The following is a 26,014-nucleotide window of genomic DNA, read 5'->3' as shown; positions in this document are numbered from 1 at the left end:
ATTTTTCATATCGCCTTTTATCACAGTAACCTTAATAGTTAAATAGATCAATCAAAACACAATCATACTGTTGGTAAATAACGGTTCTGTATGTGTGTATTGTGTACCTGTTAGCAGAGAGTATTGGTAAACACTTCAAAGTAAACTTAAACCTCTGAATAATTGCTCACTTGTAGAAAGTTCTGCAAATCCCTGAAGGCTTTTTAAGTACATAGTAATTTTCATCCCCATTTTACCCTGACCATAAGAGTAGCATACTTCCAAAACAGTACTTTATAGAAATGAGCTTGTATTTTCAAAGAGATCTTCAAAAATTGAAAACAAACAACAATCATAGGTATTGTCTTCAAATGATAAGCATCCCATGATTCTAAGCAAAATTAGAAGAGAATGGTCTGGGCATGAAACTGACCACAAAACATACCGCACCACACAAGACAAGAGATAAATCACAGTACCTTGTAGTGAGGGTACCGTTCCAGGAATTCCTCCACGGACTTCGGGGGTACCCCCATGTGTTTACCTTCTACCATTAAAGGCATGGCTGTCAAGAGAATGGAATAAGTCACTGTAAACTGCCAGTAAATCCTTCCGTTCCTTTACGTTTATCTGTGGTCGATGTTTTAAATGTCCACAGCCTAATAATGGTATTAATTTGGGTATCTTAATTCACAATAATCTGTGCATGAATGGTTCATCGGTTTTCAAAGCTTTTCTTTAAATTTACCCTATAATGCACAAACAAGGAAATGGTTCTGATAAACAGAAATTTAAGATGCAGAAATGGAGAAGATTAACATTAGAATTGAAAACATTAGAGCATAACAAATGCAGACATCTGAGCTTGTATGATTTAGCACAGAATTAAAGGGGAAAAGTCATGAATAGAAATGTTCAATAAAACCTATTAGTCAATTTTTATGAAGCAGATCAATACAATACTATGTACAAATATTTTCATTTAGGCTGCTTTCACGCTCAAAGAGAGAAATTTACTGCAAGTCAGAACTATACAGAAGTTAAACACTTACAATTGCTGGTGACAATACGTTTTCACTTGACAGACTGCCAAACAGTTACACAGGTAGACAGGGCTCCTCTGGTCGTGTTTTCTGATCAATTAAAAAAGCCCCAGGTTCCCCTATCTGTAACAGCTCCCCCTATCTGTAATATTGCAGGGTATACGGTTTTACACACACAGTCACAATCAATCGGCTGGAGTGCAGATCCAGTATTGACATTGTATAACAAAATACACGATAAGACTAAGCTTGTGAATAATTTAAAAGTATACAGTCCAAACTTCTACTGCATGTTGCCCTCATTAGATAGATTAATTAATGAATTATTAATTATAACCCTCCATACATACGCAATATAGTTGTAAGTGAAGCTAGTTCATATTGAATTCATAAATCGCTGAATATCAATAATAAAAAGTATCAAGTTTTTTAATATATATATATAGTACTATTGACAACAATGAGCAATCTTGTGGAAATTTAAAAAACAACAAGAAAATATGGTTAATACTTGAACATTAAACCACAAAAAACAGCATTTTACACTTGGAGCATTGTAAGGCATGAACAGACAAGTTTTTTCAAAGAGAAATAAAAACTGTAAACCAAACACTGAGAGGGTTATCCTAACATTGTTTATTTCTCCATTCTGACCTAACTATTTTGACTTACGGGTGGGAAGGTTGGAATATTGCCTTATTTAATGGATGAAAATTGTAAAGTGGCATCCAGAAAGCAAATCAATTGAAATCTTTTAAATGGAATGTGCACTAAGTTTGAGTCAAAAAGCTGAAGAAAAAAATATGGAAAAAGTTTTATACTCTGAAATAAAATTGAAAAAATTCTTTGGGAAATAACAATAACCATTTTTTTTTTTTTTTTTTGGAGTTGGAACATGTTCTCCAAATAATTTAAAAGGGGGAAGCAAATAAAATTTTAGTGGTGGACAGATATTTTCACAAAATTCCTTTACACATCACTTACCATTTATTAATTAACATTTCTCATATCTAGGCCACCAAGAATTACTCGATCTGCAATTAATTATTGTCATCTGAAAGTTTCAAATTCTTTCTCCAAAATGATTTGGTTAATTTCAATCAAAATTGTTACCATTAGCTAGGATAGCGAATTTCAAGGACCTTTCTAGGAGTCCAGCAATAAAGCCTCTAGAAATACAGAAGTCTTTAAAAATTTTCTCTTTTCTTCACTGTGTGTAGATTAATATGAGATGGGGAGTTCCTGGACTAGAAGTTCTGTAATGTTCCACAGTCCGACTCGGGGCTACAAGGGTCATTCACTGAATGTTTATTAGAAAAAAATCTTTCACATCTCGCACACATGTATTAGTAAGTTAAGCCCAGACACATGTATTTCATTATGCCAGGGATTTTTTTAGGGTCTGTAAGGGGCCAAAATAAGGCCCCATTCCCAATGCTAAAAAGCAAGTATTTTCCTCAATTTTCGCTTTGAAATTCCCAAACAATGAAAACAAATCAAGCAGAGTAGTCTAATTAATCATAAATCTTCTTCACAGGCCCACAGATTACAATTTTTGCTTCAAAATTGTTAAGTAAACCTAATTTTCTGACCTCTGCTTATTTGAATGAAGTAAACTTTGACCAGATTGAAAGTCAGAAAGAGTCCAATTATACCTTATAATGCACTCTGGATTGGTCTTCTCCCTACTTTTTTCCCAATTTCAAGCAAATGTCGCTATTTTTCCCAATTGGAAAGGCCCAGGCCCTTGAAATCAAGACCTTAAGAAAAACCTGTATGCAAATGAGAATCTTTATCTAAAAAAAATGCTAGACACCAGATTGAATTATTATCACATGAAAAAAAGGTAAACACGAATGTTGAATGACTTAAGCGTACTACATTACATCATACAATGACCAGGCCTGGGGTCAACTACACAGCAATGTACTACATTACATCATATAATGACCAGGCCTGGGGTCAACTACACAGCAATGTACTACATTACATCATACAATGACCAGGCCTGGGGTCAACTACACAGCAATGTACTACATTACATCATATAATGACCAGGCCTGCATGGGGTCAACTACACAGCAATGTAATGACTTAAGCGTACTACATTACATCATATAATGACCAGGCCTGGGGTCAACTACACAGCAATGTACTACATTACATCATATAATGACCAGGCCTGCATGGGGTCAACTACACAGCAATGTAATGACTTAAGCGTACTACATTACATCATATAATGACCAGGCCTGGGGTCAACTACACAGCAATGTACTACATTACATCATATAATGACCAGGCCTGGGGTCAACTACACAGCAATGTACTACATTACATCATATAATGACCAGGCCTGGGGTCAACTACACAGCAATGTAATGACTTAAGTGTACTACATTACATCATATAATGACCAGGCCTGGGGTCAACTACACAGCAATGTACTACATTACATCATATAATGACCAGGCCTGGGGTCAACTACACAGCAATGTACTACATTACATCATATAATGACCAGGCCTGGGGTCAACTACACAGCAATGTACTACATTACATCATATAATGACCAGGCCTGCATGGGGTCAACTACACAGCAATGTAATGACTTAAGCGTACTACATTACATCATACAATGACCAGGCCTGGGGTCAACTACACAGCAATGTACTACATTACATCATACAATGACCAGGCCTGGGGTCAACTACACAGCAATGTAATGACTTAAGCGTACTACATTACATCATATAATGACCAGGCCTGGGGTCAACTACACAGCAATGTACTACATTACATCATACAATGACCAGGCCTGGGGTCAACTACACAGCAATGTAATGACTTAAGCGTACTACATTACATCATACAATGACCAGGCCTGGGGTCAACTACACAGCAATGTAATGACTTAAGCGTACTACATTACATCATACAATGACCAGGCCTGGGGTCAACTACACAGCAATGTACTACATTACATCATACAATGACCAGGCCTGGGGTCAACTACACAGCAATGTAATGACTTAAGCGTACTACATTACATCATATAATGACCAGGCCTGGGGTCAACTACACAGCAATGTAATGCATTACATTACCATTACTTAGAAAATTTGATCATGCAATTACCAATATCCCTATTTTGAAATGTAATGTAATGCATTACATTACACATTACTTAAGAGTGCATTATACATTACACATTACATGTATATATAACATACTGATATTAAAGAAATGCAGAAAAATTATTTCTTTTTAATGATTTATGAATTTTAGATATATAGTAACATAAGCACACAAATCATTCATCAATGGTGGGAACACATCATCTGAGTTAATCATTGCATTTGATTGTCATCAATGTTTAAAAAGTTTCATCTTTCAGAGAACATCTGTCTGGTCTGAATATCTTCCCTGCAAAGCTAAAAAGGTGTTCTACTGGAGCGGAAGTGGTAGGAATATAGCTATTATTTGAAGTAATGTAAATGTAATGTGCATTACAGTATATTTTCTACAAGTAATACATCACATTGCCAATATTACTTGTAATGCAAAAATGGCCCATTACACTGAAATTGGCTGTCATTACATTACCATTACACATTACCATTACCCCAGGCCTGATAATGACATCACATGGACAGCAAATATCGAATTTACACTAAATTGATCAGGCGCTTGAAATTCTTCAGTAGTTCTTTCATAAGGTAACAGAATTAATTTGTTATCAATGTTGTTGCTGCACATATCATGTCCAGGACTTTTGTTGATTGTTATCTTAAATGATACTGTTCTGTGTATTTGTCAAGTTTTACATTTGAAATATATTTAAATCATTATTTATATGTTGATCTGATAACATTTGCACAGCAATGACAATAACAGATAAACAATTCTGTCATTTTTTCAAATTAAACCTACACAGTACATGTCACAAACATAATAAATCTTCTAACCCTGTACTAGGATAGTGTTACTGATATCACACATTTTTTTTAAATTATCCCATTTGCTTAGAGACACTTAAAAGTTGCCATATCTCTCATGCAGACAAACTCAAGTGGCCTAGCTCTACCAGAATTCAGAGAAAAATTCAAGGCCCCTGAGCTAGGGGCTCTGGTCCCAGGATTAAGCCGAATAAATCATACACTGAAAATGAATTAAATTTTATCTGAGAACAATAAAAACTGATCTGAAGTTTCCCCTAGTGCAAAAATTAATAAACCAAATAAACCTCAGACCAGCAGTCTTAAGGAAAGAGGTAGAGACAAATTGTCCTCCTGGTAACGGGGATCACAATAAATTGGAAGGGATCAACAAGTGATCATATAGCACAGGTCTTAGTGAGTAAAATTTCAAAAATATGAAAATGGTTCTCTTGAAGGTATTCTACAACCAAAAAAAGTTGGTTAAATAGAAAATTATACATGATTTTGAGGGTGTGATTTGTGTCAAATTTGATTGCATGTATTTGTACAAATTATTTGCTTGGTCAAATCCAAGGAAAGGTATTTAAATTTTCATCTTAGTATTAAAAGCATCTTATACACTTTCTTGCAAAATTTACAGTTTTAGATTTGGTTGAAAAATAACAGAAGAAATAGTATCAGCACCTAAGTGTGATATTTTCAACTTTCCAGGGTAATGGTATACAAAATTGCTTAAAATATTGTATATGGTTGTATATATGGCAACCAATTTACAAATATATTTCAGGTGTGGCATCTATTAACAAGTTAATTCCAATGAAAATTTACTCCTTTGTATCAGGAACTTGGTGTGCAAAAATGCTCACTTTTTGTAGTGTGTGCAAAAATGCTCACTTTTTGTAAAGTCCATAGCCCTATTTTAGAAAGGACGATTTTGAAAACATCAATTGATGAAATAGAAAATATTTTCTTTTTTATTCTTCCGGACTTGGAAAAGTAATATTACAAAGAGGGGTACACACACACACCTGGGGGACACACACCTATCTGGGTCACACACACACACACACCTGGGAGACACACACACACACCTGGGACACACACATACACCTGGGTCACACACACACACCTGGGTCACACACACACACACACACACACACCTGGGAAACACACACACACCCCTGGGACACACACACACCTAGGATACAAACACTCATCTGGAACACACATACACCTGGGACATCATAAGAAAAAACAGAGGAGATGGCTGAAATGTCAATCCAAAAACTGCTTAAAGAGAGTCTGACAAAAGAGGAGTTATTGATGGTTTATATTCTACCTGGAGCAACAGAACCCTGTAAATAAAATCATAAACGATTGCTTGGATAGTTCAGTGGTTAAAGCACCTGTTTGTTGTAAGCTCAGTTGTTAAAGCACCTGTTTGTTGTAAGCTCAGTGGTTAAAGCACCAGTTTGTTGTAAGCTCAGCGGTTAAAGCATTTGACTGTTGTAAGCTCAGTGGTAGAGCACCAGTTTATTGTTAGCTCAGTGGTTAAAGCACCTGTTTGTTGTAAGCTCAGTTGTTAAAGCACCTGTTTGTTGTAAGCTCAGTGGTTAAAGCATCTGACTGTTGTAAGCTCAGTGGTTAGAACACTTGATTTCTGGGTAGCTTAATAACTAGAGCACCTGACTCTCTGGGGGAACTTGGTGGACTTATCTGATAATTGACAAAAATGAAATATTTTTCAAGGTACATAGTACACTAAACCCACAGGCACTCGACGTTTTAAATATCTATAATAAAAAAAATTGTCTTCCTGTAAACATAATATTATGCAATTTTTTTATTATAGATATTTAAACGTCGAGTGCCTATGTGACTAAACCATACTTATAGCAAAGTGCTGGAGACCAACAATTTTGTTTCGTTATAATTGCAATTTGTTAAATTTGATGATTCATAATGTTTTCAAAATAAATGACAAATCATGTACTCTCTATGCAATATTTCCTCAAAACGGACAAGTTCAACAACAATTTTCTCAAAAATTGAATAAAATCAAAATCCTTGTCAAATGCACATCTTCCATACCCATACAAATACTCTGTAAAATAAGAAGATCCTCACTTGAAAACATGAAAGGAAAAACAGACAAATCATGTACTCTCTATGTAATAATTCCTCAAAACTAAGTTCAACAACCTGTAATTTTTTCAAAAATTGAAGAAAACCAAAATCTTTGCCACATGCATACCTTCAATATCCATATAAACACTCTGTAAAATAAGAAGGTTCTCATTTGAAAACTGTGGAAGGAGTTTACCGTACAAATCATGTACTCTTTATGTGATATTTCCTCAAAACGGACTATGTTCAACAACCTGTAATTTTTTCAAAAATTGAAGAAAATCAAAACCCTTGCCTCATGGACAACTTCAATACCCATACAAACACTCTGTAAAACAAGATGGTCCTCACTTGATAATTGTGGGAGGGGTTAACAGGACAAATTATGTGCCCTTCATATAACAAGAATTTTCAAATACAGGAGCAAAACTCCTACAAGAGAGGTCAAAATGAATCAAAATTGCAACATGCTCTAGAGTGATCCACAAAGAAGCTACATAGAAAGTTTCAGCTTGTTATGTGACAGAGAAATGAAATTAGAAACAGAAAACCCCCGCACAGAGGGACGTACAGACAGATGGACGTACAGACATCACTGTACCATAATATGTCTCGTCTAAAGATGGCCATATAAAAATTTTATATGTGCCCATAATTGGCGAAATCTAATATTTCAGCATTCACTTTTTTTATTCGATTGCTGATTGTACATGACAGTTCAGGGAATTTTTAAAATCTTGACTTCAAGGGCAAGGGCCATTCACATTGGGAAAACATTGACAATTGGGAAAACACTTTAAGCAAACTTCAATTTCATAATTGAAATGTTCAAGTGAATTTAAGCTATGACCCAGGCATTGCCCTAGTTGATTTTTATCAAAGGAAATTAGCATCCTCATTTGGTTTCCAGTGTAACTTAGTGATAGCTATAAAGATAACAACTTTTTCCTCCTATGAATCATCAAAACTAACAATTATCAACAGTTTTAAAGCTTTGGGTTTTTCTTCTTCTATTACTCTCTCAAATTTGAAATAAAACCCTTGGAATTTGTTCCATTGAAATATTTTTATGACTGTCATGATCGTGTTCAATGAAAGTTGAAGATAACGAACAGTGATCAATCTCATAACTCCTATTAGCAATACAAAATAGATAGTTGGGCAAACACGGACCCCTAGACACACCAGAGGTGGGAGCAGGTACCTAGGAGGAGTAAGCATCCCCTGTTTAATCTCGCACTCAGTCTCCTGTTGATTTTTCACCTGTCGGGTTGGTCAGTCTTTTGTTGACTTTTCACCTGTCGAGTTGGTCAGTCTTTTGTTGATTTTTCACCTGTCGGGTTGGTCAGTCTTTTGTTGACTTTTCACCTGTCGAGTTGGTCAGTCTTTTGTTGATTTTTCACCTGTCAGGTTGGTCAGTCTTTTGATTTTTCACCTGTCGGGTTGGTCTGTCTTTTGTTGATTTTTCACCTGTCAGGTTGGTCAGGGGATATGGATTCCTCACTGGAAGATCTATCTTTTAGTGTTGAAATATAGAAATATAAGGTTCTTGTTTTTACTATCCTAGCTCTTATCTAACTTTAGGATGATTAGCATTAATTGTTTTGGTCATGCACTTTGACAGAGTTATTGAATACAGATTGTAATAAAGCTCATATATGAACACTTACATAAATACGAGAAGTATCACAAGTGATGATTTAATTATTTCACAAAAAATGAAAAACTTTTGATTTTTGACCTTTTTTCTTTTCTTATTTTTCTTTTTATCATCAATTAGGAATTTTTATATGTAAATTTTGGGGAAAACACCTGTTTTTCAGCATTAGGATGGAGGCGAATTTCAGCCCTATACACACTCTTAAAAAATACATGCATGTAGATCTATAGGCCTTATATCTTATATTCACATCAATTAAACAATCAAAAGTTTTCACAATTTTGTTTATAGTGGACAACGCGGTAAACTTACTCCTGAGACAGTTGTTTATCTCTGTTTACATATAAAATTACACAGGTGTTTGGGTCTTAACATATATCTACATGTACATATACCTATGTGAATTATACTGTTATAATGTTATATACACTAGTACACTTATAATGTACTTGTAATCATCTTTCTGATGAAACTGAGCTGCAACTGGTTGCAACATCATCAACTGATCGAACAACAGGCAGGTCACAGGTAACATCTATCAACATGCTCCTTTCATAATGCTACATAACTTTGATTACATTTTTGTTTTATTTCGTTTCCATAAAACACTACTTACTTGCAACCTTTCGTCAATCGGGCTCGGAATACAACAACCGGAAGCGTGTAAACCCCGAAACACGTTGTATTCCTTTTTCTGTCCCACTCCATTGGCGTCGCACGCGTTTTGTAAGAGATGTTCAATTAATATGTATTTACATGTACAATTTACTGAAGAATACAACTTTAAGCATTAAAAACGATAAAACGGAAGTATTTTCTTTCTGTTCTAATATAATGTAGTGCAGTATTGCGCCTCACCAATGGAAATACCCCCCCCCCCCCCCCCCCCCACACGAATGAAAGGGTCTGCTGAAGTACAACCAAGAGACCATTTTTTTAGTTGCCAAAGTTAATACATGTGCAGTTTTTACATTCCTAATTACTGCCCATGAATGTTGAATTAATTTTCTTCAATTTAGTCACACATTGGTCTTTTATTTGTAACATTCTGCTAACAATTTAAAATGAGAATCACATACTGCATTAGAATTTTACAATGAACAGCATTAGTAGTTTTATTTTCTGTTTTCTGTAGGTGATCGTCGTAACTCAGATCATTGCTAAGATGTCCGGAGGACTAGATGTACTCGCCCTCGGCGAAGAAGATATCACTAAGTTTTTGGCCTGTAACACCCACCTTGGTGCCACCAATGTGGACTATCAGATGGAACAATATGTCTTTAAGAGGAAGCCTGATGGTATGTGAAATGATTTAGAGAAGAACTGTAATTCAACTGTTGAATCATTTGATGGCATCGAGTTGTAATTGTGTTTTCTTTGCAGGTGTTTACATTCTGAACCTGAGAAAGACGTGGGAGAAGCTGTTGTTGGCTGCCCGTGCTATTGCTGCCATCGAGAACCCAGCAGATGTTTGTGTCATTTCTGCCAGGCCTTATGGTCAACGTGCTGTCCTGAAGTTCGCTAGTGCCACCGGTGCAACACCAATTGCTGGCCGATTCACACCAGGAACTTTCACTAACCAGATCCAGGTAAAACATTAGAAAATAATTGAAAGTCAAGTTTACTTCTCATTTGAGATATATCTTTCTCATTCAATGTGAACTTGTCATGTGATTTTGTTTTATATGGATATGATCCTCACATGTGATTATATATATTTGGTAACATTACTTGGTGGGAATGCATAAATTCTAAACGGCGATTTACAGATATTCTGTATTACAAAATCAAAGTAATCATAACTGACATGAGTATAATAGTTCTTTATATAGTCATTGATTTTTGATGTTTCAGTAATGTAGAGTAGACAAATAGTAAATAATATGCATTCTTTTTATGCAAACTGACTAAATTGTCACTTATGTGTGTTTTTTTCCCAGGCTGCCTTTCGTGAACCCCGCCTGTTGGTCGTAACTGACCCCCGTACTGACCATCAGCCAGTCACTGAGGCTTCCTACGTCAACATCCCCGTCATTGCCTTGTGCAACACTGACTCACCATTGAGATTTGTTGACATTGGTATTCCCTGCAACAACAAGGTAATAAGAATATATATGCCTGCTGAGTGAGACATTGAATGTTGAAGAGCTAGAAATGTTTTTGTCCAAGCGGACTGAGTCACATGAATTTTATCAATACATCTTTTGTAATTTTGAAAGTAAATAGAGTAATGTTAAGTGCAATGAAGAATTTTGGGAGGGGGGGGGGGGATAAACTAGTGAGCTAGTGTAATTGTTATTTAATAGTTCAGTGAGTGGGTGTGATTCTTATTTAATGATTTCATTGTGTAGGGTCAACATTCCGTGGGTCTGATGTGGTGGCTCCTGGCTCGGGAAGTCTTGCGTCTGCGTGGAACAATCAGCCGTGACCACCCCTGGGAGGTGATGGTTGATCTGTACTTCTACAGAGATCCAGAGGAGGTAATAACAGAAGTGTCATTTCGATTTTCCACTTTGCATTCTGTTTCATATAAAGTATATTCCTCAACATTTATAAAACTCATACAGAAGGCCCATGGGTTTTCCTGCCATTTTCAAACTGGGTCCAGGGTCCGTAGTCTAGAATTTGAAAAATTTACGCTTGAAATGTTCCGATTGGGCAAATATGAAAAGTACTACTTTGTGCTTATTTATCAATAAAAGTGAAGAAAAAATGTTGTAATGCATTTTACATGTTTTAATGATCACTCGGTAAAACTGGTATATAATATTCATAGCAAATTCTTTTTCATAGATTTTATCTCTTTCTCTCCAAAAAAAAAATAGCAATTGATATTTAAATGTATTTCATTCAAAATCTACACATGTTGAACACAAAAACCATTTTATAAGATATTTCTATCAGATAATTTTATTCTGACATTTTACTTATACTTGAATTAGTTAAAACAAGTCCAGATTAATTAAAATCTGTTTAATACATTCAGATGTTCTTGTCTGTGTTTTGATTTAAACAAACATAATTACTGAGGACTGACATTTCTGGGGGTGATTTTTTTTTTATCCACACAGTCCGCTTTACTGATACCGTTTTACCACTCTTTGAGGAAATTCGAACGGTTTCATCCTCGCACAAGAACTGCTTCTTGAAACAAAATTCCTCACATTTGTGGTGTGCTGAATTGTCCTATTTCAATATTTTTGAGTGAAAATGTGTCGCATAATTACAATTAAACTTTGCTAACCAAGTTAACTATCTAGTGTTGTATGTTCTGAACTACTTGGCAATTTTTCCACGTTAATCAAAGAAAAACGAATATAGAATACAATCCACGTTAATCAAAGAAAAACGAATATAGAATACAAGCATTTTATATGAAATAGTATGGATTAGTAGAGTTGAACATAAATATAGTATTTCTATCTTAATTACAGCTTCATTAATGTTTTTACGATCAAACATTATTGGAACATTGGACAGTTCATAAGTGCCACTTAAGGTTTTTCATATAACGTAGCATAGTTTTCCCAAGAATGCTGTTCGCTCTTTACAATTCTGCACTTCCAGTATTTTACAGGAAAAGAACTTGATAATATAAATTACTCTCTATGTATGGAATGTACAGACACTTGATTGGAAAAAAACTAATAAATATTGGGGAAATATTGCTGATTTTTTTGGATTGGGAATGGGTCCGGTAAGCAAACCCAAAAGTCCAACTGACCATAAATTATGCCCCTATTCTAAAAAAAATTCTTGACATATTGGTTAATTTTTGGCAGTTTCTATTAAAAAATGTCTGCTAGGACCATAGGTTCAATGGTTTTTAGCTCGACACTTGTAATTACTTTACGTAATTCATATCAAAGCAGAGCAGACTTACTCCTAGTAGGTTTTTTTTATTCAATAGTTATGTAATATAGTGAAAAATGAGCCCCCTTGTGTTCAGTATATTGATATACCTGCAACTTAAATGGAGATAGTGATCAGAATGTTTTTTGTGCATTCTTTAAATAAATTTCGAGCAAAAAGAAAATTTATTTCTTACCAACCAACCTTGATTTTGACATTGGTGTTGGTGGAAACACAACAATTTATATTTTTTGTCCAATTCTTTCACTGCTGAGAAATTTGGGTAGAAAAGTTGATGTCACTCTCTCTCTCTCTCTCTGTTTAGGCGGAGAAGGAGGAACAAGGAGCCATTGAGAAAGCACCTGTCAAAGATGAGAGCCAAGACCAGTGGGCCCCATCTGACATACCTGTGCAGCCTCCTCCACCCGCCCAGGAGGTCACTGACTGGGCTTCTGAAGCTATGCCCGTAGCTCCAGCTCCAGCGCCCTTCATGCCTGGAGGCACCGCCAAGGACTGGTCGGCTACCACAGATGATTGGTCGGCAGCTGCTGCTGGCCCCGCCCCGACTCCTGCTGCTGCCCCAGAATGGGGTGGTACTGCTGCTGAGAACTGGAATTAGAATGTGGAACCAAAAGACATTCAGTATCATTAAAGACATGTTCCATTTGATGAATTAAAATTTAGAAAGACCTATGTGCATACTGTTGTTGTTTGATATAATATACCAATCTTCAAGTGTCTGACAGGCTCCTTTCCTCACAAGTCCTTAAAGCCCTTGGCTTTTGTGAATAAGTCAGGATTGAATTGCCCTTATTTCATTTGGTAGTTTTAAAAGAAATGAAGATGTAGATTTAATAATGGAAGAAGTCTACTTGTAAATTGTAAGACGACTGGTTATTATCAATATACCATGATGTAAAAATTTGTCATTTATATACTTGTATATCGCCCAGAAGTTTGTGTACCATAACTTGATCTCAACAAATGTCGTGTTGAGAAGCTTGTTAAACGTACATGTACAAGTATCGTGGGGGAAGTAACAGACAACTCAAAATAAACAAAGCAGTAAGAAAAAATCTGCATTAAAAAATGACAGGACTTGTAAGTAAATGATATGATAGGTAAGAAGCACTTTAGTTCCAGGACAATACCTATCCAGCAATATAGCTCCAAAACAATCTCTATTCAGCCATATAACTCGAGGACAATTTATTCAGCAATATAGCTCCAGGACAATCCCTTTCTAGTAATAAAGCACCAGGACGATCTCTAATTTTAAGTAATTGATTGTTCACTTGGGAGCATTTGCACAGTGTTCCAACCCACATCTGGATCAGCCTTCTTAACGACTTGGGAATCCGCCCTCTGGATGTTATTGATGGAGGCCTCGTAGTGAAAAGATTTTAAGCCCCATATCTGGGGGGGGGGGGGGGGGGGGGGGGGGGGGGGGGGTTGGCTTGATTGAAGGAAGATGATGATTTGTAGGATAGTACTTCATTTGTCCTCTTCGTGGCTGACCCCATGCCCAACTCTCCTCACTTTACACGGGCTTGACTCTTGAGACCGGGAAGCAGCTCTGAATAAACACTAAGTGGAGTTTGTAGGATAGTAGCAAGATTGAAGACATTTAGGAGATTCCTTGCTCAAAATTTTAGTTTGCTCCAGGATAGGGCCGTAAACGGGAGACCCACGATTGTCAGTAACAACGTGTAGAGCTTTTGTAGATTTTCTATGTTGGTCGATGAACAATTGGACAATAAGTAATATTTGATAGGATAAAAGATAAGCAGCCATGAACAAGATCATGAACTCTAAAACTTATTTCATTATATTTTTTTTAAGGTTAATCGATCCTCATGTGATGTCAGGTTTTTGCAAATTTTTTTATCAAATTAAACTTTGCGCATGATAGAAATATATCTTTCAGAGGAATTTTATTCACTGCATAAAATAAAACAACATAGTAAACTATTGATTTTGAAAAAGTTTATATTTTCCATAGATAATCAATTCTTTGTAATTAAAAAAATGTTGTCAAGGGCAATAACTCCTATGCTGGTATTTCTTCTACTGCACGTCGATTATACATGATTTCCCTAATTTCCACAATTAATTTATACATATTTATGAATTAACTTTTTTTTAACTGTTGACGTTTAAAATTTGTCATTTCAACAAGTTTTTATTTATTTTAAAGGGACTGATTCACGATTTTCCTCCAAATTTTGTATTTCACTTTAAGTAAGCAAAATCTATAGTCTAATATGTTTTAGAAGGTTTCACCAAAAATTAAAGTTATTCATCATGACAGAAGCTCATTATAGAGAGTTTATTTGTTTTGAAAACAAAGATTGAGGTGTGTTACTGTTTACGAGTTTTGAAAATAAATGGATACTGATCCAAGTTTATTATATATATCACATCTAAAGTATGCTTTAGGTAAAATGTTTCATTTAAAAGTTAAAATTTGTAATTGTACAAAATGAAGATGCTTTGAATTACAAAATTAATGTTTCACTGGTTTGTTTGTTTACATAAAAAGACTCGAGTCTTTGTTTACATAACACAGAATCAAAGCTAAATTATTGCCCTTATCCTTACATTCAGACGTGCCAAATTTTGGTTGTCAACATTAAATGAGCTATATTTTTAATTTTTAACATGATAAATGAAAACTATTACTTTCGAAAAACATTCTGTAGAACGAAAATGTGTGATTTTCTTATGTTAACATATACTTTCGTTTTTTATGTCTGACATCTTTAAAAATGTGGCAACATACACATTTTCTTTGGTTATTGATTAAATTTAACTATAATGAATGGAAATTAATACAAATTTTGCACTTTTAACCATTAATATTGATAAATCACATGAGGATCGACCCACCTTAATATATTCATGAAATTTTATTTTTGTTATAATCTGATCCAATTTATGATAAAAAAAAAATTGTGACTGATTGAATCTTCAATGCTGGTAAATACGTAATTTATAGGCCTACCATAGACTTTACATTCGCAAAGCCTTGCCAAACATTGTTTTCCGGGAAAACACGCCATATGCTTTTGATTTTACATTGTACTTCCGCGACGCCATTTTACTTTCAAAGGAGCTAACAGACTCGGCTCAGAAAACATGATGAACGACAACGACTTCCAGGATTTTGAGCGTCAGCTTGCTGAAAATCGATCGGGTTAGCAATTTTTAATGTTATTAAATACTTCTTTGTTCTGAATTATCCTAAAACATTCCTGTATTTTATTATGAAATGCATGTTAAAATGTCTTTCACAAAGGAATCTCGCCGCGCTGCGCCGCCCGTATAAGGCGTATTCTGCTTTTATCTTGTTAAAAAAAATAATTACAACATCTAATATGTAGTGAAATATAATTACATGTGCATTTCTTTATTGAAAAGGCATTGCTGTGGCACTGGCATGGCTCGGGTATTCGTAAAATGGACGGTTGCGGTTGCCCGAGAATTCGGACCTATACCAATTCGACCCATTTTATATCGGGTTTTCTCCGACAGATGATTTAGATTCCTTATTATATTTTTAAAAATGCATCAAATATATAGGTCTAAAAATATTTCGAACATAATTATGAACTTTGAAAAGCACATTTTTTAGTTTTCTCTGAGTATAAAGCCGGTTCATCAATTAAAACCATGGCACTTTTGTTGTAAAATTTAAGGATTGTAGTCATTGAGTACATGAACTATAGGCGAAGAAACAAAAAACAACCAGCTAATTATTTGAGCAGTTTGTAAGTCAATTAAAATATCTAAGTAGAAGTATTTCAGCTGTTTTATAGCATTTATCAGTTTTCATTTTAAAGATCACCTTGAAACAAATGCTATGGATCTGAGTATCAGAATATTTTGAAATAACATTGCTATATATCTTGAAGGAATGAATTTGGTGTGGGTAGTGGTGTTCAAATCATCGATTATAATTGAAAATCAGTCAATTGTTGGCAAATTCTAAGTGCTTGTTCACAAAATTTTTTTATTCCAATTAATTGGTTATTAGAAAAATTTTTGATACAAGCAATGCCATATGTGTATTATGTAGATTAAAAACTGCCTTCAAGGGAAGGCCACTGTTAGTCTGCACATGCATATTGTATTTTCAATTGGTGACAATAGATTTGTTTTTTGTTTTTTTAAATAAATGAATTTTTCTTTGCTGAATTTTAATTTGATATACAGGGATATAACTGAAGCAAATGATATCCCTTTTTTGCGCGTAGACCCTTCTAAAATCATAAAGGATATTAAAATTTCAACTAAATAGTATACACAGAAAATATTCATTTCCACTATTTCAGCACTAGGCACAACAAATATAGACAAAGAAAATAATTATTTACACTTTTTCAGTAGTTCAATGACTTTATTGAATAATTTCTAGATGTCTGATTATAATCGATTATTAGTTAATTAGGCCAAAATAAAAAATATGTTCGTTTCCGGTCGCCCGACCGACCCAAAATATATCCACCGACCCTATATTTTTTTTTTCAATTTTCCTTTTCAATTTATCGATGTACGAACTATTACCCGAAATCATTTTGGTACGAGTTAACAATACCGACGACAACAATGGCGGCACATCTTTAAGAAGCTGCTTCGGTGTCGGCAATAAAGTTACCTAAATGCCAGTGTCAGAACCCCAATTATATTATGACAACTGTCTTGCACAAATCGATATTAAGCGACCTATTCAAGGTGCAGATTTTAAGGTGGACAGTCGTGCAGACGTGAAGTGAGGGCTAGCACCAAACGAGACCCCGTTCGTAGTCGAACGTTTTTATTCTTTATCTCACACTTGGATCCAGTAGCAGTTCCTGCGACATATGAAGAAAATTTAATGATCCTTCACTCTTTTCAACCTAAAACGCCCGTGCACTGCGGGGATTTTTTAGAGTCTGTCGACAAGGATTTATCAGTACCTTCTCAGGGGCCGATATTCGGCCCCATTCCCAATCGAAAGTAGGCTCAAATTTTCCCAATTTGCGGGTAAAACTTCCCGAAAATAAAATTTTGAAAAAATTGCGTTGTTTTTTAATCGCAAATCGTGCATTCTGTTTCCTGGAACTTCTTTGCATTGTTCATGTCTCTACTGCCTCTGTAGAGAGAGGCTTTTCCTCAATGAATATTATTTGCACTCCATGCATTAATAGACTTGTAAACACATATCTTTGGACAGTATTATTAGAATTTACTGATGCGGTCTGACCATGTTAACACTGTGTTGTGTTTCTGTGAAAATTAAAGGTTATGTTGGAATTTAATATATTTTCCCAATTTCAGCAAATTGTCGATTAAATTTTCCCAATAATGAAAAAATGGCGTTTCCCAAAATAGGCTGATAAATCCCTGGTAGAGTGTCGAAATTAGGCCCCATTCCTAATCATGGGCAATGCTGAAAAGTAGATTTTTTTCCCAAAATGATGCCAAAAAATTCCAAAATTGGATGGTTTGATGAGAATATACCATGAAGGGCCATCCAACCTCAGTGTCACTCTGTTGCAAAACATTTATGACAATTTTTTCTTTGCTGAAGACCGGAAATGAAAGCTTGTTTAAGCCAGCCACATTGATAATAAAATATCAAATGGTTAACTTTTTGCTTGTTTTTCTTATTCATTTGTATAAAACAAATTTCCCAATTTCAATCAAATATCGCTATTTTCCCCAAACTTGAAGGCCCTGGCCCCTGGATTCAAGGGGTAAAAGATCCCTTCACTGGTAACTTGTACAGAGTGTTCAAAGCCACGAATCATTTATTCAAAAACGAAATTAACTGAACGCCAAAACTATGTTTATATATTACTTGTATGTCAAAGCATGTAAGTAATTATAAAGAACTATTCGGTGGAAGTATAGGACTTCCATGAGAATATGTACATGTACAACGTCACTCAAACCAAGTGCAAGGGTAGTCTTTAGCCTAATAAACATTGTATGAACTATATACTATACAATGCTTTTTGTCAAATGTATTGTGTATGTGGTTGAATATTGTGTTTTGGGTAGAAGTAGCTGACACATTGATTACAAACAAATGACAATGTTTATGAATAATAAACTATTTATCATAATCTGTACCACCTTTAAAAATGCGTACGGTTTCTGCTCCATATATGATGTCTGACAATTTTGATATGCTAAGATATTTATTGTAAATGTATATCAAAACTCAATCACATACTGTGCATATTGTCAATTAAACATTGTGCTCTGAACCAATTTTTTTTATCCATTAAACAACTTTAACTATCAAATTTTCATTGAAGGCACATATTTATTTGAAGAAAAAAAAATATATTGAAAAAAAATAAAATAAAAAACCTACCTACCGACCCTTTTTTGAAATCGGAGGCGACCTGAAACAAACATATTATTTTTTTTGGCCTTACAGTAAACCAATCATTGATTATAAAATTCTCACCGATTCCCATCACTAGTGTGTGGAGGAAAATCACCAAAATTTAAATCTTAAATTTTATACTGCACTGCAGAATCCTACTATATTATTTCATGAATTAACTGCTGTTTAGTTTTTTCTCCAGAAATTGAAAAAGACAAAGCTCCCAGTAGAAGACGCTCAAGATCACGTTCCAGGGGTCGAAGATCACGAAGTCGAGAAAAGAGAAGATCTCGGTCCAAGGATAGGGAAAGGAAACGAAGATCTAGGAGGTAAGACTTTAGTCTCTTGAGATCATTAATTGATAATCATCTTATTATGACAATTACAATGATTTTTGTTTTTTAGCTCGCCGGGACAGAATGGCACACTCCCGGCGGCTGCATTTATGGACAACAGGTTAAAAGTTTTTCAGATTGCAAATTTTCATAAACTGTTAATACTACATTGTTCAAACTAGTGGGGATCAATAAATACGTATACAACCATTCATGATTCAGATGCTGCATCTAAACAATATTTTTTAAATGAGTGATCTGGCAGGTTCTAGTATTTTTTGTAGTTCAATATGTTTTGAACATCAGACTCCCAAGAGAATAAGTGTATTAACCATGGACCAAACTTACATGAATGATGCACTTATATGTGCACACAACCACTGATAATTTGGACCCAGTGTTTTTTCTCCACTGATTTGGTACTGAGGCCCTTAATAATAGGTAAATAGCAGCCCAAAACAGATTTTTTGAAATTCAACAATTCTTCTGAAAACTCGATTATTACAGTCGCTCTAAGGATCGGGGGAGGAAGAGGAAGAAGCCATACAAATACTGGGATGTTCCCCCTGCGGGTTTTGAGCACATGTCACCAATGCAGTACAAAGCTATGCAAAGTGAGCATTGAATACCAGTTTTAATTTCACATCAGATTGCTGTGGAATTTAATTTTTGATTTGACTTAACATTCTCAGAAATCATTAGAAGTAGTATTAATACATGGTTGTTACATTATGATTGCAGGTGCTGGTCAGATTCCTCAGGCAATCACGGTGCCGAATGTGGCCCTAACAAACACAACAGTCCCCTTCGCTGGCAGTGCCATCAGCAGACAGGCCAGACGACTCTACGTGGGCAATATCCCATTCGGTGTCACGGAGGTGTGTATCATGCACTTAACAACATTTCAAGAACAAACCATGAAACGTAATAGTTATAAAAAGAAGTACATTTCGGACAGATTAGCTGTTAATTGTTGTTTGTTCTCTGATTTAGGAGGCCATGATGGACTTCTTTAACCACCAGATGAAGATGACAGGGTTGGCACAAGCAGAGGGAAGTCCTGTTATTGCTGTTCAAATCAATCTGGACAAGAACTTTGCCTTCTTGGAGGTGATTTTTTTTTTATTATTAATATTCGACAAATCATAATACAAAATAACAGTTCTATCATGAATTACTGGCTGAAAATTACAAACATTCTGTTGACAATTATGATCAAAGTGTAGGATATACAAGCATTATGAAGTTTTGATTGATTTTCAGTTCCGCTCTGTTGATGAAACCACTCAGGCCATGGCTTTTGATGGTATCAACTTTCAAGGGCAGTCCCTGAAAATCAGAAGGCCGAGAGACTATCAGCCCCTGCCAGGAATGGCAGAGACTCCATCTGTCAATGTACCAGGTACAGAACAAGTTGTGCTCAAGTGTAGTTGTGTGTTGTAGTTGAAAATCAAGTCTTTCATCAGAAACTATTTAAACTGTATTTTTTTTTAAAGAAACAAGAACATGATTAAATATCATTTGAATTGTTGAAATTGGAAAACAAGTGCATCAATTCCTCTCTCTTGTGGCGCTGACTAGATGTGTGTGTGGTACAAAAAGGAATACATTTAGTGGGTTGTTGTTTTTTTTTGAGAATTTTGACTATTTTGATTTAACAATGTTTTCTTTCATGTTAACAGGAGTGGTATCAACCGTGGTGCAGGACTCTCCACACAAAATATTTATTGGTGGCTTACCCAACTACCTTAACGAGGATCAGGTATTAAAGTATAGCAAAAGCTAGAAAGCACTTGTGTCTGTTTGCAGGTAATGTTTGTAGGTCACCATTTTAACTTTTTCGTAGGTGACCTCTATGTGGTCCTGAGCGGACTGGACATTCTACGAAAGGGTGCAGTGCTGTCAGAAAATTCCCATCGATTTTTTCAGCAAAGTTCACCTTCCACACATTGTCAAAAATTTCCTAAAAATAATTTAATCTTTGCCTCATGGGGAAAGTTTTGGGGTGGGACCAGGGAATGGGTTTTCTTTTTCAGTCCCTAGAGGCAGTCAAAATTTTCTTTTCAGGAATTTCTTGCAGGAATTCTTTTTCAGCTTGATAATTAAAATTTATTTTGGCAGATTTTTTCCATAAAAAATTTCACATGTTTATGAATTCTAAATTTGTTAAAAGTAGTGAATTTTTTAAATACAGATAATATAAGATAGAAATTTCTGACAGTTGTTACCATGTTGATGTATCACGTGACTGATAGCATTTTATTTTTCTTCCCCTCTTTGTTCCCTAGCCTAGGGGAAGAGGTTGCTCCTCCCAGGGTTAATTAAACACGTCAGCAACAAAAGGCAAGTCTTCATTATTGTGGGTGAGACTGCTCGGTTTGTATATATCATCCAGGGATTTACACATGTATTACACTATGATCCCCTTCAAAACCTGTTGATAAGGTAAAAGAATGGTATGAAAAGTTAGATGTAAAACAAGGATACTTCCTAATGAAAGTGTCTGGCTCCGTCAGGGTCACGATCAGGGGCTTACAAATATGAATTATGGGAATGAAGGGTCTGAATTGTTTATGAAATTTGGGTATTATGGGTCTGGCCTGAAGACCATTCACTGAGAATTTCTATTTAGTACATTTTGATTTATACAAGGACTCCCATGAAATTTTTCACACTTAAAATTGCAATGCATCACTAAATAACTTTTGATTTAAGAAATTCTCAGTCGATGATCACAGATTCTAGTGTGGGCAGATGACAGCAGCTGAAAATGTTAACACAAAGTATAAAAAAAATTATACACCTTTAACCAAAAAATAAAATTTGAAAATTTTCTGCTCAAATCGTGTTCATGTCCCTTTAATAGTAACAACAATTTTAGGATTGACTCTCTGATGTCTTTAGACGGGACATACTATGGTACAGCGATGTCTACGTCCATCTGTACGAGGTTTTCTATTTCTATTTTCATTTCTCTGTCACATATCAAGCCGAAACTTGCTATGTAGCTTCTTTGTTGGTCACTCAAGATCATGTTGCTTTTTTTTGATCAATTTCGACTTCTCTTGCAGGAGTTTTGTCCCTTTATTTGAAAAATTAATGTTTTATGGAGGATATATGTCCTTCAGACTCTTCCCACAATTTTCAAGTGAGGACCTTGTTTTACAGAGTATTTGTATGGGTGTTGAAAATGTGCATGTGGCAATGATTTCGATTTTCATCAATTTTTTGAGAAAATTACAGGTTGTTGAACTTGGTCCATTTTCAGAAAGTATTATATTAAATAAAGGACATGATTTGTCTCAACAATTTTTATTTTCTTTGATGTTTTAAAATATTTACAGACTGTTAAACTTGGTCAAATTTGGGGAAATATTTTACACACAGAACCCTTAGTTTGTGTGTGTATCTTCTGTCAACAGTTTTTAAGCTAGGACTTTCTATACGTCCTATGCAAAACAAAGAATGATGGCTGATGCTATCTTGTGTAAAGTTTTACAGCTCATTGCATAAGAAAAACATCCTACATAGGCTTGTGACCGGCATGTTATGTACCGTTTTCAGTACTCCTATTAAATCTGTACCATTTTACTGGGGAATTAAGTTGTATAGTACTGACCTCCAGATTGTGAACAGGTACCAGGTGAGTTTGTTCTCGATCTAATGAATTTTAAAATAAATAAAAGAGAGATTGAAATAAACATTACTGTCTAAAAAAAATCATACATCATTTTGATTTTCTTGGCTAAAAGAGGACCTTGTTTTGTTGTAGGTGAAGGAGCTCTTGACCTCATTTGGACCTCTGAAGGCCTTCAATCTGGTAAAGGACAGTGCCACAGGCTTGTCTAAGGGGTACGCCTTCTGTGAATATGTAGACCCCAATGTCACAGACCAGGTAAGTTATGTCTTGCTTGATGCTACATTTGGTTATTGTGCAAATTCTTACAGAAAATGGCATATAAACACACTAGCAGACCATCAAGTTACCTGTTTTTTTGCATTCTGCAACATACCTTGCAATGATGCAGGGAGACTGTAGGCAAGTTTGTAGCCATATGCAGCATTTGTAAAGTTCATGTGTCACATTTACAACAGGGCTGTGCAGGGCTGAATGGTATGCAGTTAGGAGACAAAAAATTAATTGTACAGAGGGCCAGTTTAGGAGCCAAGAACTCGCAAGTGGTAAGATACAAAATTACAGTAACTTGCCTAGAAATGCCTTATTAAAAAAGGTAGATAGTTCACTTCATGTTTAAGCAGCTTTCTCAAAACACCCAGTTGAGAGAAGAACCACATAATTTTAACTTTGAAAACAATGATTGATTGACTGTCACAAATTTGTAATTTGTGATTTGATATTTTTTGTAGCCTGTTCAGCTACAGATTCCTGGTTTGAACCTGAACCAGGGAGCGGGTCCTCCTACAGAGGTTCTGTGTCTAATGAACATGATCGTTCCTGAGGAGCTGGAGGATGAGGAGGAGTATGAAGGTAGGTAGATCGAGGCGTTATCTGTAGACAGATTACTTTAACAGTAGACAGATTATATAACTGTAGACAGATTATATTAACAATAGATTATATTAACAGTAGACAGATTATATTAACAGTAGACAGATTAAATTGACAGTAGACACATTATATATTTACAATAGACACATTATATATTTACAATAGACACATTATATTAACAGTAGACAGATTATATTAACAGTAGACAGATTATATTAACAGTAGACAAATTATATATTGACAGTAGACAAATTATATTAACAGTAGACAGATTATATTGAGAGTAGACAGATTATAATTATATTGACAGTAGACACATTATATATTTACAATAGACACATTATATTAACAGTAGACTGATTATATTGAGAGTAGACAGATTATATATTAACAGTAGACAGATTATGTTAACAGTAAACATATTGTATTAACTGAGACAGATTATATCAACAGTAGACAAATTATATTACAATCGACAGATTATATTGACAGTAAACAGATTATACTGACAATAGACAGATTATATATTGACAGTAGACTGATTATATATTGACAGTAGATAGATTGTATTAACTGTAGACAGATTATGTTGAAAAGACAGATTATATTGACAGTAGACAGATTATATTGACAACAGACAGATTATATTAATGATAAACAAGTCCTATTTACAGTTAACATATTTCATTAAGGGTATAAAGATTTTAGCATTGGATGCTGTTTTGAAAATGGGCAGATTGTAGCATTGATAGACTAATAGCATTGTTCAGAAGAGCTGAATTCTCAAAATATGTGATAGACTTTTCAACTTCCAAAAATAGGCCCTGGAATGTTTGCCATCTAATAGTTTACGTGTTCAAGTACAAAAAAAATATTCTTAAGAGCTGTATTGCCGTATCCACTTGGGAATTTGTACTTATTTATATTATTGTAGATATCTTGGAGGATGTTAAAGAGGAATGTTCTAAATACGGAGTTGTTCGTAGTATTGAAGTACCAAGACCGATAAAAGGTGTCGAAGTTCCAGGATGTGGAAAGGTAAGACCAATAAATAAAAGGTGTTGGAAGTTCCAGGATGTGGAAGGTGAAATGTTTTTAAAATGATGATACGCTTTAGTCACTGAGCAATGTGATACACGATTTCACAATGATCTTTTTAAAACCACGAAGAATATATTAAAATGCGCATTATTTTTTCCTCTTTGTAGATTTTCGTTGAGTTTAATTCCATCATTGACTGTCAGAAAGCCCAGCAGGCATTGACGGGGAGGAAGTTTTCGAATCGCGTGGTGGTAACGTCGTACTATGATCCGGATAAGTACCACAGGAGAGAATTTTAACTTCATGGTCCAGTAGCTGTTAACATTGATTTACACAAACAACTGGTGTTTTTCCATTCATTGCAGACTTTCATCAGCTCGAAATAATGTCACTTCACAATAATGTCGTGTGGTCAAATTTTATAAAATATCATTAAATTTTGTTTCAATGTCATTATGTTTTTGTTCTTGGTGGAAGGCCAGAAAATTTGGTCCACTGTCAGTAAATTTATTAGCCGAGTTGCAACTTCAAGTTGAACTCGGCTATTGGTTTGGTGATGCGGGAGGGCGGTTGGGCGTCAACAATTGGTTTCCGGATGATAACTCGAAAAGTTTACAATCTAATCAAATGAAACTTTGATATATTGTTGGGTAACAGGTAAGGAAGACCCCCTATTGATTTTGGAGAAAAAAGGTCAAGGTCACTGACCGAATGAAAATTTCAGAAATATTTGGTTTCCTGATGATAACTCAGAAAGTTTAAATCCGAATCAAATGATACTTAAAGATATTGTTATGTACCAGGTATAAAGGAAGACCCCTATTGATTTTGGAGAAAATGGGTCAAAGGTCAAGGTCACAGTGACCGAAAATAGATTTAAAATTCCAAAAGGATTTTGGTTTCCGGAGGATAACTCGAAAAAATTTAATTTGAATCAAATGAAACTTGGATATATTGTTGGATACCAGCAAAGCAAGGCCCCTATTGATTTTGGAGAACAAAGGTCAAGGTCACAGTGACCGAATATAGATTGAAAACTTCAGACAAATATGGTTTCTGGACAGTAACTCGAAAAGTTTAAAACTGAAATTAGTTCTTCACAATTATAAATATACCACGTCATTCCTGGCTTTACAATGTATCCCAT

At 35.0% G+C, this 26,014-nt stretch overlaps 3 protein-coding genes across 16 annotated transcripts in view; 2 read left to right on the top strand and 1 right to left on the bottom strand.

Annotated features, from left to right (window-relative positions):
- Positions 1–9,437, bottom strand: part of LOC125668481 (protein N-terminal asparagine amidohydrolase-like) — a 29,252-nt gene extending 19,815 nt beyond the window's left edge. The window contains exons 1-5 of one of the 11 annotated variants that reach the window (XM_056162202.1): positions 9,367–9,386; positions 8,354–8,606; positions 2,678–2,794; positions 1,032–1,164; positions 459–638 (exon numbers count right to left, since the gene is read on the bottom strand). In XM_056162202.1, the coding sequence (XP_056018177.1) occupies positions 459–542 (84 nt within the window). In that variant the 5' untranslated portion in view covers positions 543–638; positions 1,032–1,164; positions 2,678–2,794; positions 8,354–8,606; positions 9,367–9,386. Of the gene's footprint in view, positions 1–458; positions 729–1,031; positions 1,165–2,677; positions 2,795–8,294; positions 9,338–9,366 lie in introns of those variants that run through there. The other 10 variants (XM_056162198.1, XM_056162194.1, XM_056162204.1 and 7 more) reach the window with 10 other exon arrangements.
- Positions 9,396–13,293, top strand: LOC125668483 (40S ribosomal protein SA-like). The gene is made up of 6 exons (XM_048902699.2): positions 9,396–9,476; positions 9,886–10,048; positions 10,134–10,339; positions 10,691–10,849; positions 11,102–11,230; positions 12,928–13,293. Exons 2-6 carry the CDS (start codon positions 9,916–9,918, stop codon positions 13,219–13,221), a joined length of 921 nt encoding a protein of 306 aa, XP_048758656.1. The 5' UTR covers positions 9,396–9,476; positions 9,886–9,915; the 3' UTR covers positions 13,222–13,293.
- Positions 13,294–15,664: 2,371 nt separating this feature from the next.
- On the top strand, positions 15,665–25,320 carry LOC125669932 (splicing factor U2AF 50 kDa subunit-like). Of its 4 annotated transcripts, none has more exons than XM_048904794.2 (13): positions 15,665–15,798; positions 19,184–19,310; positions 19,387–19,437; positions 19,824–19,930; positions 20,058–20,194; positions 20,310–20,426; positions 20,580–20,718; positions 20,999–21,078; positions 23,089–23,211; positions 23,412–23,498; positions 23,685–23,805; positions 24,761–24,864; positions 25,035–25,320. In XM_048904794.2, the coding sequence occupies exons 1-13, from the start codon at positions 15,741–15,743 to the stop codon at positions 25,164–25,166; spliced, it is 1,383 nt and encodes a 460-aa protein (XP_048760751.1). In that variant the 5' UTR covers positions 15,665–15,740; the 3' UTR covers positions 25,167–25,320. The 4 variants fall into 4 exon arrangements, with proteins under 4 accessions (XP_048760751.1, XP_048760753.1, XP_048760750.1 ...); XM_048904793.2 differs by having other exon boundaries at positions 15,674–15,798; positions 19,172–19,310; XM_048904796.2 differs by lacking the exon at positions 19,387–19,437.
- Positions 25,321–26,014: the final 694 nt, after the last annotated feature.

The sequence above is a fragment of the Ostrea edulis genome, chromosome 4 (genome assembly GCF_947568905.1).
Source record: "Ostrea edulis chromosome 4, xbOstEdul1.1, whole genome shotgun sequence".
Classification (NCBI taxonomy): domain Eukaryota; kingdom Metazoa; phylum Mollusca; class Bivalvia; order Ostreida; family Ostreidae; genus Ostrea; species Ostrea edulis.
Note: the sequence above shows the minus strand (reverse complement) of the source record. Positions and strands in the feature narration are given on the sequence as shown.

Bases quoted from the DNA above. Each gene is read 5' to 3' on its own strand.
- LOC125668483 (XM_048902699.2), top strand. From the start codon at position 9,916: ATGTCCGGAGGACTAGATGTACTCGCCCTCGGCGAAGAAGATATCACT. The intron at 10,340-10,690 runs GTAAAACATTAG...TTTTTTTCCCAG, and splicing joins CTTTCACTAACCAGATCCAG to GCTGCCTTTCGTGAACCCCG. The intron at 10,850-11,101 runs GTAATAAGAATA...TTCATTGTGTAG, and splicing joins GTATTCCCTGCAACAACAAG to GGTCAACATTCCGTGGGTCT.
- LOC125669932 (XM_048904793.2), top strand. From the start codon at position 15,741: ATGATGAACGACAACGACTTCCAGGATTTTGAGCGTCAGCTTGCTGAA. The intron at 19,438-19,823 runs GTTAAAAGTTTT...CGATTATTACAG, and splicing joins GCTGCATTTATGGACAACAG to TCGCTCTAAGGATCGGGGGA. The intron at 23,806-24,760 runs GTAGGTAGATCG...ATATTATTGTAG, and splicing joins GGATGAGGAGGAGTATGAAG to ATATCTTGGAGGATGTTAAA.